Source organism: Larimichthys crocea, chromosome XIII (assembly GCF_000972845.2).
Source record: "Larimichthys crocea isolate SSNF chromosome XIII, L_crocea_2.0, whole genome shotgun sequence".
Taxonomy (NCBI): Eukaryota; Metazoa; Chordata; class Actinopteri; family Sciaenidae; genus Larimichthys; species Larimichthys crocea.
In genome coordinates, this window is record NC_040023.1 from 6,075,309 (window position 1) to 6,090,604 (window position 15,296).

At 43.2% G+C, this 15,296-nt stretch overlaps 1 protein-coding gene across 3 annotated transcripts in view; it reads left to right on the plus strand.

Annotated features, from left to right (window-relative positions):
* LOC104931638 (retinoic acid receptor beta) overlaps nucleotides 1-15,296 on the plus strand; it is a 171,054-nt gene that overhangs the window by 140,667 nt on the left and 15,091 nt on the right. For all 3 annotated transcript variants that reach the window (XM_027286249.1, XM_027286248.1, XM_019261614.2), the window contains one exon: nucleotides 9,499-9,659. In XM_027286249.1, the coding sequence (XP_027142050.1) occupies nucleotides 9,499-9,659 (161 nt within the window). The remainder of the gene's footprint in view (nucleotides 1-9,498; nucleotides 9,660-15,296) is intronic.

A 15,296-nucleotide genomic window follows, 5' to 3' on the forward strand; every position in this document is an offset into this window, starting at 1 on the left:
GAGCTGTTTCAGTGGAGTGATAGTTACAGTGGTGTAAGTGGCTGTTATTCAGCCTCATATCTTGTCTGTTCTGGCCAATATTTCAGCCATCAAGGGAAAGTTTTGTCAGACATCTGAGAAATCATGTGATGAGCACCTGAATCCACCATCCAATCTGACAGCAGAGACCGTATTCTCTTAGGAAACCCAGCGACTTGCTGCCGTCCGTGCCCTCATGTTCCCTCTGCTCCATTGTCATCCATAGGAACAGTTTGCATTTCACAGGTTATTGGCATCCTTTGATTGCATCAGCATTTATAGCTCAGGTCCACTTCATGCTCCATTAGCCCCAGGAGGAGGGTGGGGGTGGGTGGGGGTTACAATTCCTTTTTCTTATGCTGTTTCACACCTCAGCAGAGCAGTCATGGAAAAGATGATGTCTTGATATCCTCAGGCTAAACCCCCCCGCAGTGCCACCGATGAGAAAGAGGAAAATTCCCCCTTTTTTTTCTCCCTTCTATATTCACGGATAGAGGAGGAGATGTGTTGGTGTCCGCAACCTCCTGCTCTGAATGTCGACTCCAGAAGGTCCATGCCAACAAGTCTGTCAACGGGTCTGAAGGGGTTGCACTTGCGTCAGATACCATCGGGGAGATAAAATGACGAGTTTGTCAAGCAGAATGTGGAAATTCAAAGCAACTGCATGTCATATTTTTATTTGAGTTATATTTTTTGGAAGGGTCAGCTTACTTATTCATATGTATTTAAAGTTTTATGTATATCCAGCCGCTATAAATTGAAATAAAAATCCTGACATGGCACAAGAGATCACCAAAATTATTAGGAATCCTTTGCCGGGCTGCAGACAGTACAGAAAACTCTATAAACCATTCTCAAGTTTTATTGTCTCCAGGGTTGAAAGCTCATATTTGTAGCCGTATTTATTTCAAAATAAAAGTAGAGCTCAGTCTGAGGCCTGAGTCAGAAGATGGAACTGAACATCTGCTTTCGGACACTGGACTCGTGCTATCATGTGCCTCTGGAGATAACTGAACAGCTACTTAGAGAGGAACACAGAGGGAGCATTGTGTTTGTGTACATGATTGTGTCTATGTGCGTGTGTGTGTTTGCTGCACCAGCAGGTATGTGATGACACAAGTTGTGTCTTTGTATTTTTTTCCAGTGGTAAGCGATCATGAGTCCCATAACGTCATGAGTACTGATGTGTTCGGTTATTAATCTGGTGAATCTGCAGTGGAAGAAGAGGTAGATTGTTTATACGTCGTTATTAGATGTGTGTATGTGTGTGTGACATTTTGTAGGTGCATCATCAGCTAACGTATTCGCACTCCCAGCAGTGCACCTACATTTCAAAATATGATGCTGTCATTTCTGGGCAAGTTAGAAAGAAATGGTCACACTTGGTTGGATTTAGGAAAAGAACTTAAGGACCATAGACTGTAAAGTTATATAAACAGTTATATAAACATTACAGTTGTCATGAAATTAGTTATAGAGACCAAAACAGTTTTTGTACCAGGCAGTAAACATGTTTATTTCTGCTGTGAAGTTGGACATTTGAACATGGGGACTTATGGAGACCGACTCATTTTGGAGCCAGCCTCAAGTGGACGTTTGAGGAACTGCAGTTTTTTGCATTTCCGTGTTGGCTTCACTTCACAGCGCCGCTTGGTACATACGTTAGATAACTGACAAAACTCACATAGCCTAGAAGTCACGTTTGACGGCACATCAAACCATTCAGCTACACGGTTGCGTCCAGACATGATGGACCAAGTAGCGGTATTTGACAGGTTGCACTAAAACATACAGTCCAGTTTTCCATGACATGAGCCTATTATTGTGTAACAAGCTAATTACATATAACATATGATATATTATACGTTTGTACGAGCTTAACAACCTCAAGAAAGCATCAGAGCTTCATTATTCAACATAGAAACAGTAAGCAAACTTAATTGATCCCTCAATTTTTACTATTTGTTTTACACATATAGGCCTGAAATGCAACCACACACACACACACACCCAAAGGATGGTGGAGTGATGGGCAGCCACGTAGCGGTGTCCTGGGAGCAGTTAGGTTAGTTCACGGGCACCTTGGCGGTGCCCAGGAGGTGAACTGGAACCTCTCCAGCTACCAGTCCACAGTCCACCCTCTGATTTTATGATTGCCAAGTCCCCGTGGACTGAGCTACTGTCACCCTTTGTGCCAAATATCGTCTTTTTAATCTGATATCTGTGGCGATTTCAGGTCATGTGTAACGTGGCAGGCTGTGACTTTTGTAGCCAGCAGAAATCAAGCAGTAGCTGAGAGACAAAACAGGAAATTGAACAAATGGAAGGAAAAAAAAAAGGGAGAGGCACATTAGGTCAATAGCATTTCACTCAAAGCGCCACAGTGCCTTTCAAGCACAGCCTCTCAGAGCAGTGTCTCTCTATAGTGGATGCACGTAGATCAACCAGAGTGCTGATCTTTTCACCTGAGTCTGTTTTTAATGCCAAATAAGGCAAAAAAAAACTGCTGCGTTCTTTTCTTTTCTTTTTTTTTTTTAGTCTTATCAGTGTTGAAAATTCTCTGAACCATCAGCAAGAGACAATGAGACAATCTTATCTTATCACTTCAAAGTTTGCGTGTCTCTCATCCCCTTCCTGCTCCAAGGTCATATTCTCACAATGCAAGCTTCCCATCTGACAAACCTCCTCTCCCCTCCCCTCTTTTTGTCCCATCAGGACCATTAGCCTTAAAACTCAACGCTCCGGTGGCAGCGGAGAATTATCAGCGTTGCTCGACACCCACCTGGTTAGTGTTAGTTGGGTTGCCATGTTAAATGCTGTGGCAAGCGGCCCGGGCTGCAACACGCCGGCTCCAGATAAATAGTGTTTATTTACCGCTGCATCTGTTTGCTCAAAGAGACACTGTGCAGGGCTTGGCAGCACACAGATGGCCGTGGCCCCGCGGCTTCTCGGAAAAAAAAAACGGCTGCCGTAACACGCCTGTGCTGCTGCTACCGAGCCACGACGCGCAAAAATAAATAAATCTCCATGCTGCAAGACAGAGGGTGGGATATTGCTCATTGACTAAAACAGGGAGGGGAGATGAGTGACTGGGATAAGCCGAGGGATGGGATTGTGACAGTAGGTATCGCTGTGAAGAGTGTATTTAACAGCATGTCTGGACTCCACTCAATGACCCTTCATCCGTTGGTGTAACACTCTAGAGAGCACTTCAGAAACACTTGACACTCGCTCACACAGCGCTCCCTGAAAGCCCGACAAAGTGGCTGGGTGGAGGTGTCCCAGTAACACACACTTTTCAGCTCTTAGCCTTGGATTGCAGTCCAACGGTTTGTGTTTTCAAGTCGAAGAACCCGTTTCGCACACCCTGATTTGAATAACGGGGGGCAGTCTGACATCAGGACTTCAAATTCATATTTTGATTACTGAGCAAATTGCCTTCTTGAAGTTTAAAAAAATATGATTAGTAACTCCAAATGTTGCTACATGTTTTCTGGATGTGGATAACAAATAAACAAGCATGAAGTGCAGGTATATTTAGAGTCTCTTGGGTTAGCTGTGGTAAACTGGCCCATAGTGGTTTGTGGGTTGCCAAGTTGGGTTGACAGATGGGTCGAAATTGTGTGTAGTGTGTGGATTGTGTTTCAAACTTTGATGTGCATATGACAGTTATTTGTCATAAAGTTTGAGGGTCATGCAAATTATGGAAAGGGTAAACTGGAGGGTACTGGGAGATGAAAATCCAGAAATCCAGGAATAACGCGAGTTGGCACGAACGCTGGCTGTTCTGATTAGACTGTCAACAAACATGGTGAATCTCAGGTCAGGCGTCAATCATTTCTAAATATGTTTCTGCAAAGGGAGACCTGCTACTACTTGTAGCTTTTGTCGGGCAGCTTGAGATAGCTGGAAGAGTTGGACATTGTTATTCATTTCCACCTCGCTCCGCCTGATCATCCAGAAAATGTGTCCAGATCCAGATAAAATTTGAATACCAGATGTAAACGGTGTGCAGATGTTCAGCTTGTCATGGAATAATGCAGCTTTAAGACACGTATGAACCAAAAATGCCATTTACTGCTTCCGCCCACCCAAATGTGAGGATTTTCTGATTTATACGGTTGTGTTTTTTATTTTTTTTTGGTCCATATTTACAACCTCTAATTCTCTTGCAGTCTTTTATGCACAAGCCAGGAGAGTACAGCCACGTTCAGACAGACAACTGCAAACAAAACAACAGCCACATTTTTATTCAGTTCAATAAGACAATCGTGTTGGCACTGCGGGGGTGCCGACACAGAAGGCCCTGGACGAAACCTGTGCAGTGTTTTGCCATCTGACAAGCCTTCAAACGCACCTAATCCACCAACTGGATCATCTTAAACAGAAAAACATAGTTTGAGGAGCCAAACACACGCTTAAAGACGTGGAAGTCAGGAGTCAGAGGCGCTACATAATGATGAGAGTCTCTGCGCTGCATGGGTTCCCTCTGCCCCTTTTGTGGGTATTAAAAAGCCATATATTTTCATGGCCTCTTGTCCGATGCATCATTTGGATGTATCTGCTCATGCTAGCAGTAATTTGCTTGGAGTGCAGCGGTAATTGATTGCCCTGGGTGTGTGTAAGAGTGGGGAGGGGGGGGTGCACTTGCCACTTCGCTGTCTTCCTAAATCACATCTCGTGGCTCGCCAGCCTCTGTGTGGACCGCAACCCCCTTGCCAGACACAGTTTGTCACCACACTATGACAAATCACACACACACACACATGCACGTGAACAGATTGTGGACCATCCCCCTTTCTATACAAGTGTCCTGCACCATCCCCCCTTTCCATGGGGCAAAGTGTTTTTGAGGGTTGTGTATAGAGAGAGGTTCATGGACCGGCTGGTTTTGTCTGTCTTCTTTTAGTGAAGTTACAAACCCAGTGAGATTTTTAAATAACTTTACAGGCTGCGTTCTTTTTTAGGTATTTTGATCAGAATTGAATTAAAAATACTTTTTTTGCTTTGCCACTTTGGCCATGACAGGAAGAGAATCCTCCATCGCTCACCTGCGATGGATATATTAGTCGAGAGAGGTGAAACGCAATATCATTTGCACATTTTCAGTCTCTCCCGGAAGGCATTCATAGCGTTGCACTCAGCTGAAGTGATGGAATAAAAAGGAGAGCGACGGAGAGGAATCCAAACCCTGCTCACTTTTTCACCTCCGCACACTCCGCATAAGCCAATCACAGCATGAAGTGGGAGTGAATCAGGATTTATACCATTGTAAATATGTTTATTATTATTATTATAAAGCGCTATGTGTTATATAGATACTGTGAAAAGTATCAAAACATGTAATCTACTGAGAACACACACAAGCTGTGCCTTTGAACAAGCTGTCAGGACTTCCATAAGGTTGTGATGTCACAAATCTACAGTCACCATCCTCAGCTGTGCTCCCAGCCCACTGGACCACTTGACCTAACTGTGCCTCATTCTGAAGAGGAAGAAGAAGAAGAAGTGTAAAAATAAACAAGTGCAGCAAAGGAAAAAGAAAAGAGGCTCATTAATATTAACGAGACAAAACGCAACGCAAAACTCTGTGTTGTTTTTAGATCTCCAGATAAAAGCATGAAAGACGAGATGTAAAAACTATAAACTCTGTTTTTTCGTTATGCAAAACCACAAATGTCTCTTTTTATAAATCTCAAAACTTAAAATGACGGATGCCAGGTTTTTGTGATTTTATGAGCATGTGTGGTTTTTACACATTTCATACGTGAATAATTCAGTTTCTAATACACTATTAGACATTTAGAAACATCATTTCCATCTGTGCTCTTTTTGTGCATATATTTCTTCATTGTCATCTCATCTGACCACTTTCATCTGTTATTAAAAAAACGGAAGCGTTTTCTTAACGTTCTTTTTTTTTCTAGCTCTTTCTCTTTCCCGTATCTGATTCTATATCAGGCCAACACCGGGTCCATACTTGTTTTGTTCGTGTGCAGTTGGTAGAGATATCTGGCAGCTCTCTATTGCACCAGTCTGATCCACCACTTCTGCTTTATCTGCTGCTGTTGTTCAGTGATAGCAGCTTTTCTCTGTGGAGCAGCAGAGCCTAAGGCTCTCTATCCTCTGACAGTCAAACCCTCCCACTGCCCCCACACTGACATTATAAACCACGATGACAGACAAGGTTCGGATCAATTCTACCATCGCTGGTTTTATTTTGCATCTTTGGAGATTATCTTTGCCAGGTATGACACAGGACTCCATAACAATAACAGGAACACTCCAAAAAAGTTGGACCAGGATCTCTTTTCTTTGTTCTGTTTAGTTAAATGAAGTCACCGTTAATGTTTATCTCTTTTTAATTTAATTATTATTAGCACTGTCCCCATTGTCAGGAGTAACAGACAGCAGACAAGAACCCAATAGCACGACGCGGGAAACAGCTCGGGTGAAGAAACAGAGTTTAATGGCTTAGCAAAGGTCAAACCAGAGAGCAGTCCACGTGGCAAACAAGTCCAATAGGAGCAGGCAGAAAGGGGGGTCCAAAGTATAAAAGGGCAGGTCAAAACACGAGCAGGCAGGATCAGAATCAGGGTAGTAGAAGTTGCTGGACAGCTAGGGAAAACACACTAGACAATCTGGCAAGAACTGAGGGAAGTGGACTGGTACATATACTGAGGGGCTGATTAGCTGATGAGGAGCAGGTGAGTGGAGGTGGGGCAAGCCAGGTGAATGAACTCAGCGGTTAATGCAGAGCAGGGGGGAGTGGCAGCGTCTGAAATGACATGAGAGTAGTGAGGAAAAAACAGAAGACAGGTGAATGAAAAACTAACGGCTGGCTGAAGTTGTGACACCCATCAACGTTCGCTTTACTTAACCCTCTGATCACAGTTGATGTGGTGGAAAGTCTCTTACATATACATACTCCTATAATAATGGACATATAGGTCACAGATGTAGGTCATAACGTATGGGGTGATTAATGTCGGCGCATTGCTGCTGCCTCTCAGCTGTGACAGTAATCAGTACGAGGCCGTGGCTGACCAAAACATTAACTCTAATTCTCTGAAATATAAAATCAAATTGACTCTTTTTTCATTTTGATGCATTAAGACGGGCCGATGATGTGGATCTGAGATGAGACTGTGTGTCCTATATGTCTAAATTAAATAGATATAAAGGCTCCAACATACGGGCTCCCCTGCTCTGACTGATGATACATAATCGTGCATCTTAACTGAATTATGTTGATCGAGTTAATGTGCATCATTTCGATCAGGAGAGACTAGTTTAAGGACAACGTGTTGTTGATAATGCAGATGAGATGTTTGGGGGTTAATGTCTGATTATGTGGATAAGCGTCATAATCGTTAAATATCGTAACTCTTCTGACCATGAACACTCCGTGTCTCGTCTTGGTGGTGTGAACGCAGCAAAGCCGAAGATGGAAAACAAAAACAAGGAGCTAAAAGGGGCTAAAATGTCCTACAGAGCTGAAGGGCTGGGCTGTTTGTGCACTTTTAACAAATACAAAAATATGAATACAGCTGCATGAACAATTGTAAAGTAAACCCTGTTTTGTGCCAATGTGGGTATGTCTGTTAAATTTAAAAGTATGGCAAGCAAATTGGAAAAAAAGGCTTTCTTTCAGATTTTGTAACGCCTTGAAGCTCGACACAGTCACGTACCACGACTGTCTATTTGTACCCGGAATAAATCCCAACCCACACTTAGGTCTCCTCTCTTTCCATTCAACCGTGTTAGTGCAATACGGGATCACGAGCAGGCTTTAGCATGTGAATAGAAAGGGTTTTATTGCAAACTAGGCCAGGGGATGTGACTGTTGTCAGCAAGGAAGATCCCTTTGGTGCTTCGGCACCGACAATGGGCCCAGCTCTTTATCTCCAGCTTCACTTCTTGTTATTTAAATGGGAGCATGCAGCTGATCAGAGACTTGCGATGTTGAGATGATCACGCTGCGTGTTGAGTAATAAACGTGGTTGGTTTGTTTGAGTCTCCTGCTGTGACAGACTTCAAAGATCTCCACCTAATGAAGCAAAGGACTCTGTGGACTCTCTCAGGGTGCACTTTACATACAACAAGCACAACAACCTGGGCTTTGTTGTAGCTCCTGCCTGTTTGGTACTGTGGAAATCGCTCGTAGGGGTTTCTGCACCAGTTAATGTAAGATTTTTTAAAACATTTTATTCAGCGCAAGGTGCAGTGTCTTCTTACTGTTCAGCTGCCAACCGTGTCTGGTTAAATAGCATAAAACCATCAACAATATTGTGTATCGCTGTGTGTGACTGCACATGATGATGTTTAAGGACTGTACCTGAGACAAGAATTGATTTTTTTAAATCTTTTTTGTTTTGCATGTTTTGTTTATTTCATATTTCTGTTACTTTTACTTGTTTTTTTAGGAGTTGTGTATTAGTTAGTGCATTAATAATACAGAAATGTAGCCCATGGTCCTTATTGTTTGGTAAGAGACCAATGTGATTGCAACCTGCAGTGGAAAGTAACACTACCACTTTACACAAATAGTCAATTACAAGTAGGGTTGCAAAATTCTGTGAATTTTCAAAGTTGGAAACGTTCCATGGGAATTAATACATTTCCATAATTGCCATGGTAACTTTACGGTTTGGAATATTTCCAAAATTTCCCAGTTTAACTTACCTTGGAACGTTTCTGGATATTTAACAGAAATTTTCCCTTTACGCCTTTGCAACTTGCATAATTACAAGTACAATACTTCAACACTTTCCTTCAGTAAAAGTGCAGAAACGTTATTTATTTATTTAGATTTCAAAAGTAATATTACAATGTAACATTATAAATAGTGACTCCTGCCTTGTGGCAGTTTGTTGTACTAATTTTGACTTATTTATCCGGTATTTAAATTTGGCGATGCAAAATCTTCATCCTCAAACAAACTAGTAACAATAGTTGTCAGATAGATTCAGTAAAAATGAAAAATGTTCCCCCTGAACTGTAGTGGGGTAGAACATTAAATGGAAATACTCCAATAAAGTACAAGTACATCAGAATTGTATCGAAGACTTTATTTTGTCGCCCTAACAAGCTCACACTTCAACTTGTGATCAGCCAAAAGCACCAGCTCAAAGAGAAAACTGATCAGTTATTTGAGAATGACCACCCAAATCACACAATCCACACAGCTCTCGAGCTTTCACAGACACTTTTGTCTTCTCCCTTTGTGAGACTCTGCCAGTAGCGCTAAGCTGACAGAGCACACTGCGGCAGAAACTTTATGTCCTCATGCAAGTTTATAACTCGCTGCATCTCTTAAAAGTAACCAGGAAAATGCTTACTAGCAGCAAAGTTCTGTTTTTTTCTCAAGTCGTCCTTCATTTTGTTTCAATCCACTAATATCCACATTTGCTTCCACGATTAAGTCATCCACTTGCAAGTCATTGTTGACGCTAATCCTAATCCTTTGTTCTCCTTCAGCTGTTCGAAATGACCGGAATAAGAAGAAGAAGGAGAGCCCAAAGCCGGAGCTGGCAGAGAGCTACGAGCTGACAGCAGAGCTGGAGACCATCATTGAAAAGATTCGTAAGGCCCATCAAGAAACCTTCCCCTCCCTCTGCCAGCTTGGCAAGTACACCACGGTGAGTCTTGTGATGCCTCTATACAGTAGATCGATAAAAGTGTTGCACTGCACTTCTTTTTGACTCATAAACATAACAGAGCTACAATGTTTCTTTGACTCCATGAACCTGTTGTGCAGATGGCGCCGTATGCTCCTTTGATTCAGGCTTGCAAACTAGCTGTAGTGCAGAGCTCATAATGATAATCAATCTCTTGTACTGTACTCCAAATCCCTCTCTAATGCAGCTCGAGAGTTCAGATATACACCTCCGACTGACCAGGCGAGTCCTCGATACTTCTTCCTCTTCTCTCAATAGCTATTCATTGGACATTAACTCTGATGGACAGACAATAAAAAACCATGCATCATAATCGTACAGTGCATCTGACTTCCAGCTGCCTCTGGTGAGATGGATCCGGGATGGCAACAGGGTTTGTTTACCCAAGTTTTCTATGTTGCAACAGCGAGAGGAGAAAGTAAAAAAGAGATGTCAGGACTGGGAAGATGTTACAGCTGCCAACATCAAACCCTCATCAGGGAAATGATGCCAGCCAGGCAGCTGCCCATCAGTCTTGGTTGAAGCAGACACCAACTCGAGCCGCAAGTTTTTGACACGTCTGAAAAGTGGAATAAATGCGGCTAATCCAACTTGCGTCATTATCTGCTTCCCGGAAATCAAAAACGGGGTATGGAAGTGACGGATTTGTGCGCTGATGTGCTAAGCTGGGTGTCGAGAATGGTTGTCAGGGTTTGTGAGGGCTTTATTCCCCCTGTCATCTCCTAGAAGCCGTCAAGGTTGAGAGTTCTGCACCGTCCCTGAACCTCCTTCAAACGTCGTCGGGGGGCCTGGTGGTAAACTAACAACCCATGAAAAGCCGGATAGCAAGGGGATGTTAATCCACGCAAGGACCTTGAAGAAGAACCTGTCAGTTGGACACATCAGGCCCTTGCTTGTCCAGCCTCAAAGCGACTGACCCTGGAAAGGACAGTATATTCCCCTCATTTGAGTGACAACAAGCTTCTCTTACCCACCCCCCTACCTCCCGAGAGACGGCTCTGCACTTGTTATGACTCGGTGCAAAAGTTGGAGGTCATACAAGTGTCGAGGAAACCTCAAGAGCGAGTACGTGGCGGTGCTAACCCTGGTCGGGGTTGAGTTTTTGTGATGTTTTGACAGGCAAACGGTTGGAGCTGCAGGACTGCCGATAGCTGGATAGCAAGCAGAGATGGCGGCGCTTTGATTGACACGTATGCACGGCAGCATTGTGCAGGGAGCTGACAGCTTCTAATGTGCTTGTTTTTTTAAAGATGACTTACATATAGATTACAGTCGGCGGTGATTGACACTGGCGCTCCGCAAAAAAGTCTTCCGTGGGGAGCTTTTGAGAGCAGGAGGCGGGGAAAGTGTGTGTTTAATGATTTGTTGGTGCTCCACGACACCTGTCAATCATGTAAAATACAGCTTATATTAAGATAAACAAATCGGCTGAGCAGCCATAATGTGTAGTAATGTCTCTCTTGTTGCGTTGATGAAAATCACTCACTGACACTGACGCTAAAATGGAGCAAAATTGGCACACTGTTATTAGTTTTCCACTGTGTGCAGCTGTATGCTGTCAGTGTACAGTAAGCTTCCATCTCCATAACTCTTTATTTCTCCCCCTTTTCAATCCCAACACAAAGCTCCTAATCGCTATAACCCCTCTGTACTCCACCCTCATCCCATTCCCTCTCCCACGAGACACTTCCCGATTTTACAAAAAAATAAATATAAACAGTCTGCATTGAAGGCGAAATCCACAGCTGGAAACTGTGCGACATAATAGCAAAAAAATCTTGCTCCCTGGTTATGATATATAAGCCAGTGTTTGCTGTTTGTTGGAGTGGCAGTCGGGCTTCAGATAAAGCCTTAATCTGGATCAGTGGTAATTATGCTTGCTCACAGACTGTGAGAAGTTCCTCATTATTACAAGCGATTGGATCCTGATGCGCCTTTTGAGTCCTCCTCGTCGGAAACAGAAGAGGAGCTCCCGCGCCCCTAGATTAGGTTAAAGCTCCAATTATTGGTGGTGAAATATTCAAATCCTAGTCTGCAGTGATTTAGGAGTTCATTGCTGGGTTAGCGGAGATAGCCGCGCGAGTGAGAGGGCTTAGCTCGACAATGAATAACGCTTCATTGACAGTGATGGTGATGAAAAACGAGCCTGGCCCGTTTCAAAGACAAAATAAAACATTAGTGGTTGGCGGGGCCCCGGCGGGCTTCAGGCAGCGATGGCGGCTGCTGCTGCTGCTGCTGCTGCTGTACAGTACACGCCACAGCCTGGAGATATCAGCTACATTACAGTTTGTCACTATCCGTCACAGGTGCTGGCTGCTTTTACTGCCTTTTTTCCCTTTCTGCATCTGTACACACGAGGCCCGCAGAGCGCTCATTTCTACACTGCCAGCTTCTTTTCTAACGTCGCGACTTGTCTAATTTGTTTGGATAAATGTTCCTAAATGAAATTAGAATTCCCCGGCAACTTCCTTGCTTCCCTCTATTGAATTATGGGACTTGTGTAATTGACTGAGATTGCAAGAGGGGGGAGGTGGGGAGGGGGGGTTTGAAAAAAAAAACCCAAAACAAAACCTACGAATTATCTCACCCTCCTTCCTCCTTAGCTCTCCCCTTTTTTTTTTTTACTTCTTCCCTGTCCCTCTCCACCCAGAGGGAAGAGCAAGATAAGTTGCTTTAATATCCAAGCCACCTCCACCCTCAAACACATGTGCACTGTGCAAACACACACCCTCTGCCTCTCGCACACACACACACACACACACACACACTCGTGTGTCGGCGCCTCCTCCTTCCCCATCAAACCGGACGTCAATCAGCGGAATGTGCGTCCGTAGTGCTGTTGTGTCGACTGCAGCTCGTTGTCTGTGATTTAAGCACAGCCCTAATGTGCCTCTCACTTAACCCCAGATCATATTTAATGATCTCGCTCTCTCTCTCTCTGTCTCCCTTTATCTCCGTCTCTCTCTCTCTCTCTCTCTCTCTCTCTTTCGGGTGGCCATACAATAGATTGTTTCCTCGTGACAGTGTCCAGCAGCCTCGGTGCTAACTGCCACGCAGTAACAACCTCGGAGGGGATTGATGTGCTGTTGAGCAGAGGGCCGCTCCAGCTGTCGCTACAGTCGCTTCAGCTGGGCTGGTTCAGGGGTCGGGGAGGCCTCGGCTCGATTCGAGCAGCTCCTGAGGGGCTTGGGCTTTAGACTGATGTTGAGGTTTTTGCAAACATATTGAGTACATATTGGATTTTCAGCAATGGATTTTATATTAGTTGGTCAGCTTGAACAGCTTGAGGGCTGCTCACCTTCCTGCACATGTTCACCAGGTCTGAGCTTTTGTTGTCCAGAGATCGTGTCCGAATCCAAAGAAGCAAACAGAGACACTTAATGTTCTACAGTTGAAGCTTTTAGACGCATATTATTTAACACAAATTTAATCTTTTTTGGTGTCTTGTCAAAAATTAAGGAGTCTGTTGGGGGGTACTAGAGCCTGGCAGCTGCATTTGATTGCAATACTTTTATTGTATCATATTTATCAAAGGCAAGCTCATTGTAGAGGGATAGCATCGACTATGGTGTCTCTGTGGAGATCACACCAAGTGTACTGTGTACCAGCATTAAGCTACTGTCAGCTGTTACACTTTCAATTGATATGTAAGTAAATTCAAGAAACCGTAACGTCCCTGGGTGGGTTTGAACCACCAACCTTTCGGTTGCGTCACAGAGACTTGTGTACTGTTGGTCGGTGTTTATGTTGCTGTTTTCTACCTTAATGGACAAAGTGCTTTTTTATAATTTTGATTCTGATTCACACATTCAAACAACAATGATGGTGGAGCCGCCGTGCCCATTGGGCGACACCATAATCCCTCTCTCCTGTCTCTTAATGTGAAACATCTGATTTTACTTTAACTTTTTATCAATGAAACAGCAAAGTAATCAATTAAAGCAACAGGAATGAGTCGGTGAATGAAGAGTTAGTGCAGATCATTACAACTAATCAGTGTTTTTTTTTATGTCAGAGATGCTTCCTCTGTGTGCAAACTTCCTCAGACGCTATCTGAGTAGGAAAGGTGTTAATGGTTGGCTTCAGAAAATTTGAATTTTTACCCAAAAAATTACCCCTTGTTTCGAAGGCTCAGCCCTCGCTGCAGCGGCAAGGGCTTCAATTCCAACCTGTGGCACTTTCCTGTCACTCTTTAGTTGTTAAAATAAAGATACAAAAGACTTGTTGTGTCAGTGCATGTGTCTAAAAGGAAACCAGAGCTAGAATTACTGCTACTCAAGTGTAAGAAGGTTAAAAGGCCATTGAAGAAAAAAAACACTAACCACTGCAGCTCTAATTGATTTGAACTTTTAGCAGCGAGTTGTAAAATCCAGCGGTATAAAAGTGAAATTGCGGCCAATGGCACCAACAGCACCATGGCACGTATTGATTCTGCCTCTAATCATGACGGAGACCACATAAATGTGTTTCCTTCAGTCCTGGTTCCAGTGTAGAGTTGTTGGTCTGAACGATGTTCCAGAGGCGGTTCCACCCTGACAACAGTAAAACACAGAGGCTAACAGATTATATCATATTTGGCATAAACAGATAGATTGCATAACACCCCCGTGACCAGCTTTAACAGGAATATTATAGTCTGTCTTTTAACTTTGCTGTATTCGTCTGAATGTTGCGGCGTAGACGCGTGCTTCCTTCGTTTTAACTTGAAAATCTGAATTTAAGATGAACCTGCTGGTCCAGTTTTGGTTTAGGGTTAGTTGCTCTTGCTTCTTCTGTCTTATTTATTTATAATACATGACCTACTTTCAAATTTTAAGTGGTTTACTGTCAACTAGCATGTTTCTTCTGCTGTATGTTACTGACATCCATTCTAGTTATTTATGTTGAATAAACAGGCTTAAATGTCCATGGAATTTATTTTGGAGGCACAAAGCTCTCTCTGTCAATGTCTCTTTGCAGTTGCATTTATGATTTGAAAATAAAACGCCTGCAACAGTGGGTTACAGCTGCGCGAAGGCTTTTTTTTTTTCCTATTTCTCCCGAGGCCTGTGAATCATACTGTGTACAACGTATCACAATGTTTCTGCAGGCCGTGGCACACAAACCTTTTTTGATGCTGTCAAGAGCATTTTTATTTTATTTTATATAGCCTAGTTGTTTATTGTTTGTTTATATGCTCAAGCCCCAGGCCTGCTACATAATGGAAAAATCAGAAAGGCGAGGCAGTGGAGAAAAAAAATCATGTGTTTCCAATTAAACACCGCACTAGTGTCTGACTGATACATAGACATGGCTCATATACAGTGTTATGCTTGTGCACATGAGTCAGTATCTGCTTACATGTTGAGTGATAACCAACCAGATTATTTATCCACTTAAAGCAGTTTTCATCAACTGTTGATAACATGTAGTAATATGCGGGGAGATCCTAACTCCGTCACTGTTCGAGGAGGCTCTGAACCATCTCCATGACAACAGGGCAAACTCCATCTGCGGATGTGGTCGAAAGCTCTTGAAGAAGATCGAGATTACTTTTGTCAAAGTATTATTTTGAAGATCAAGAATAAACTGTTCCTTGCAAATACTTGAAAGCTAAAA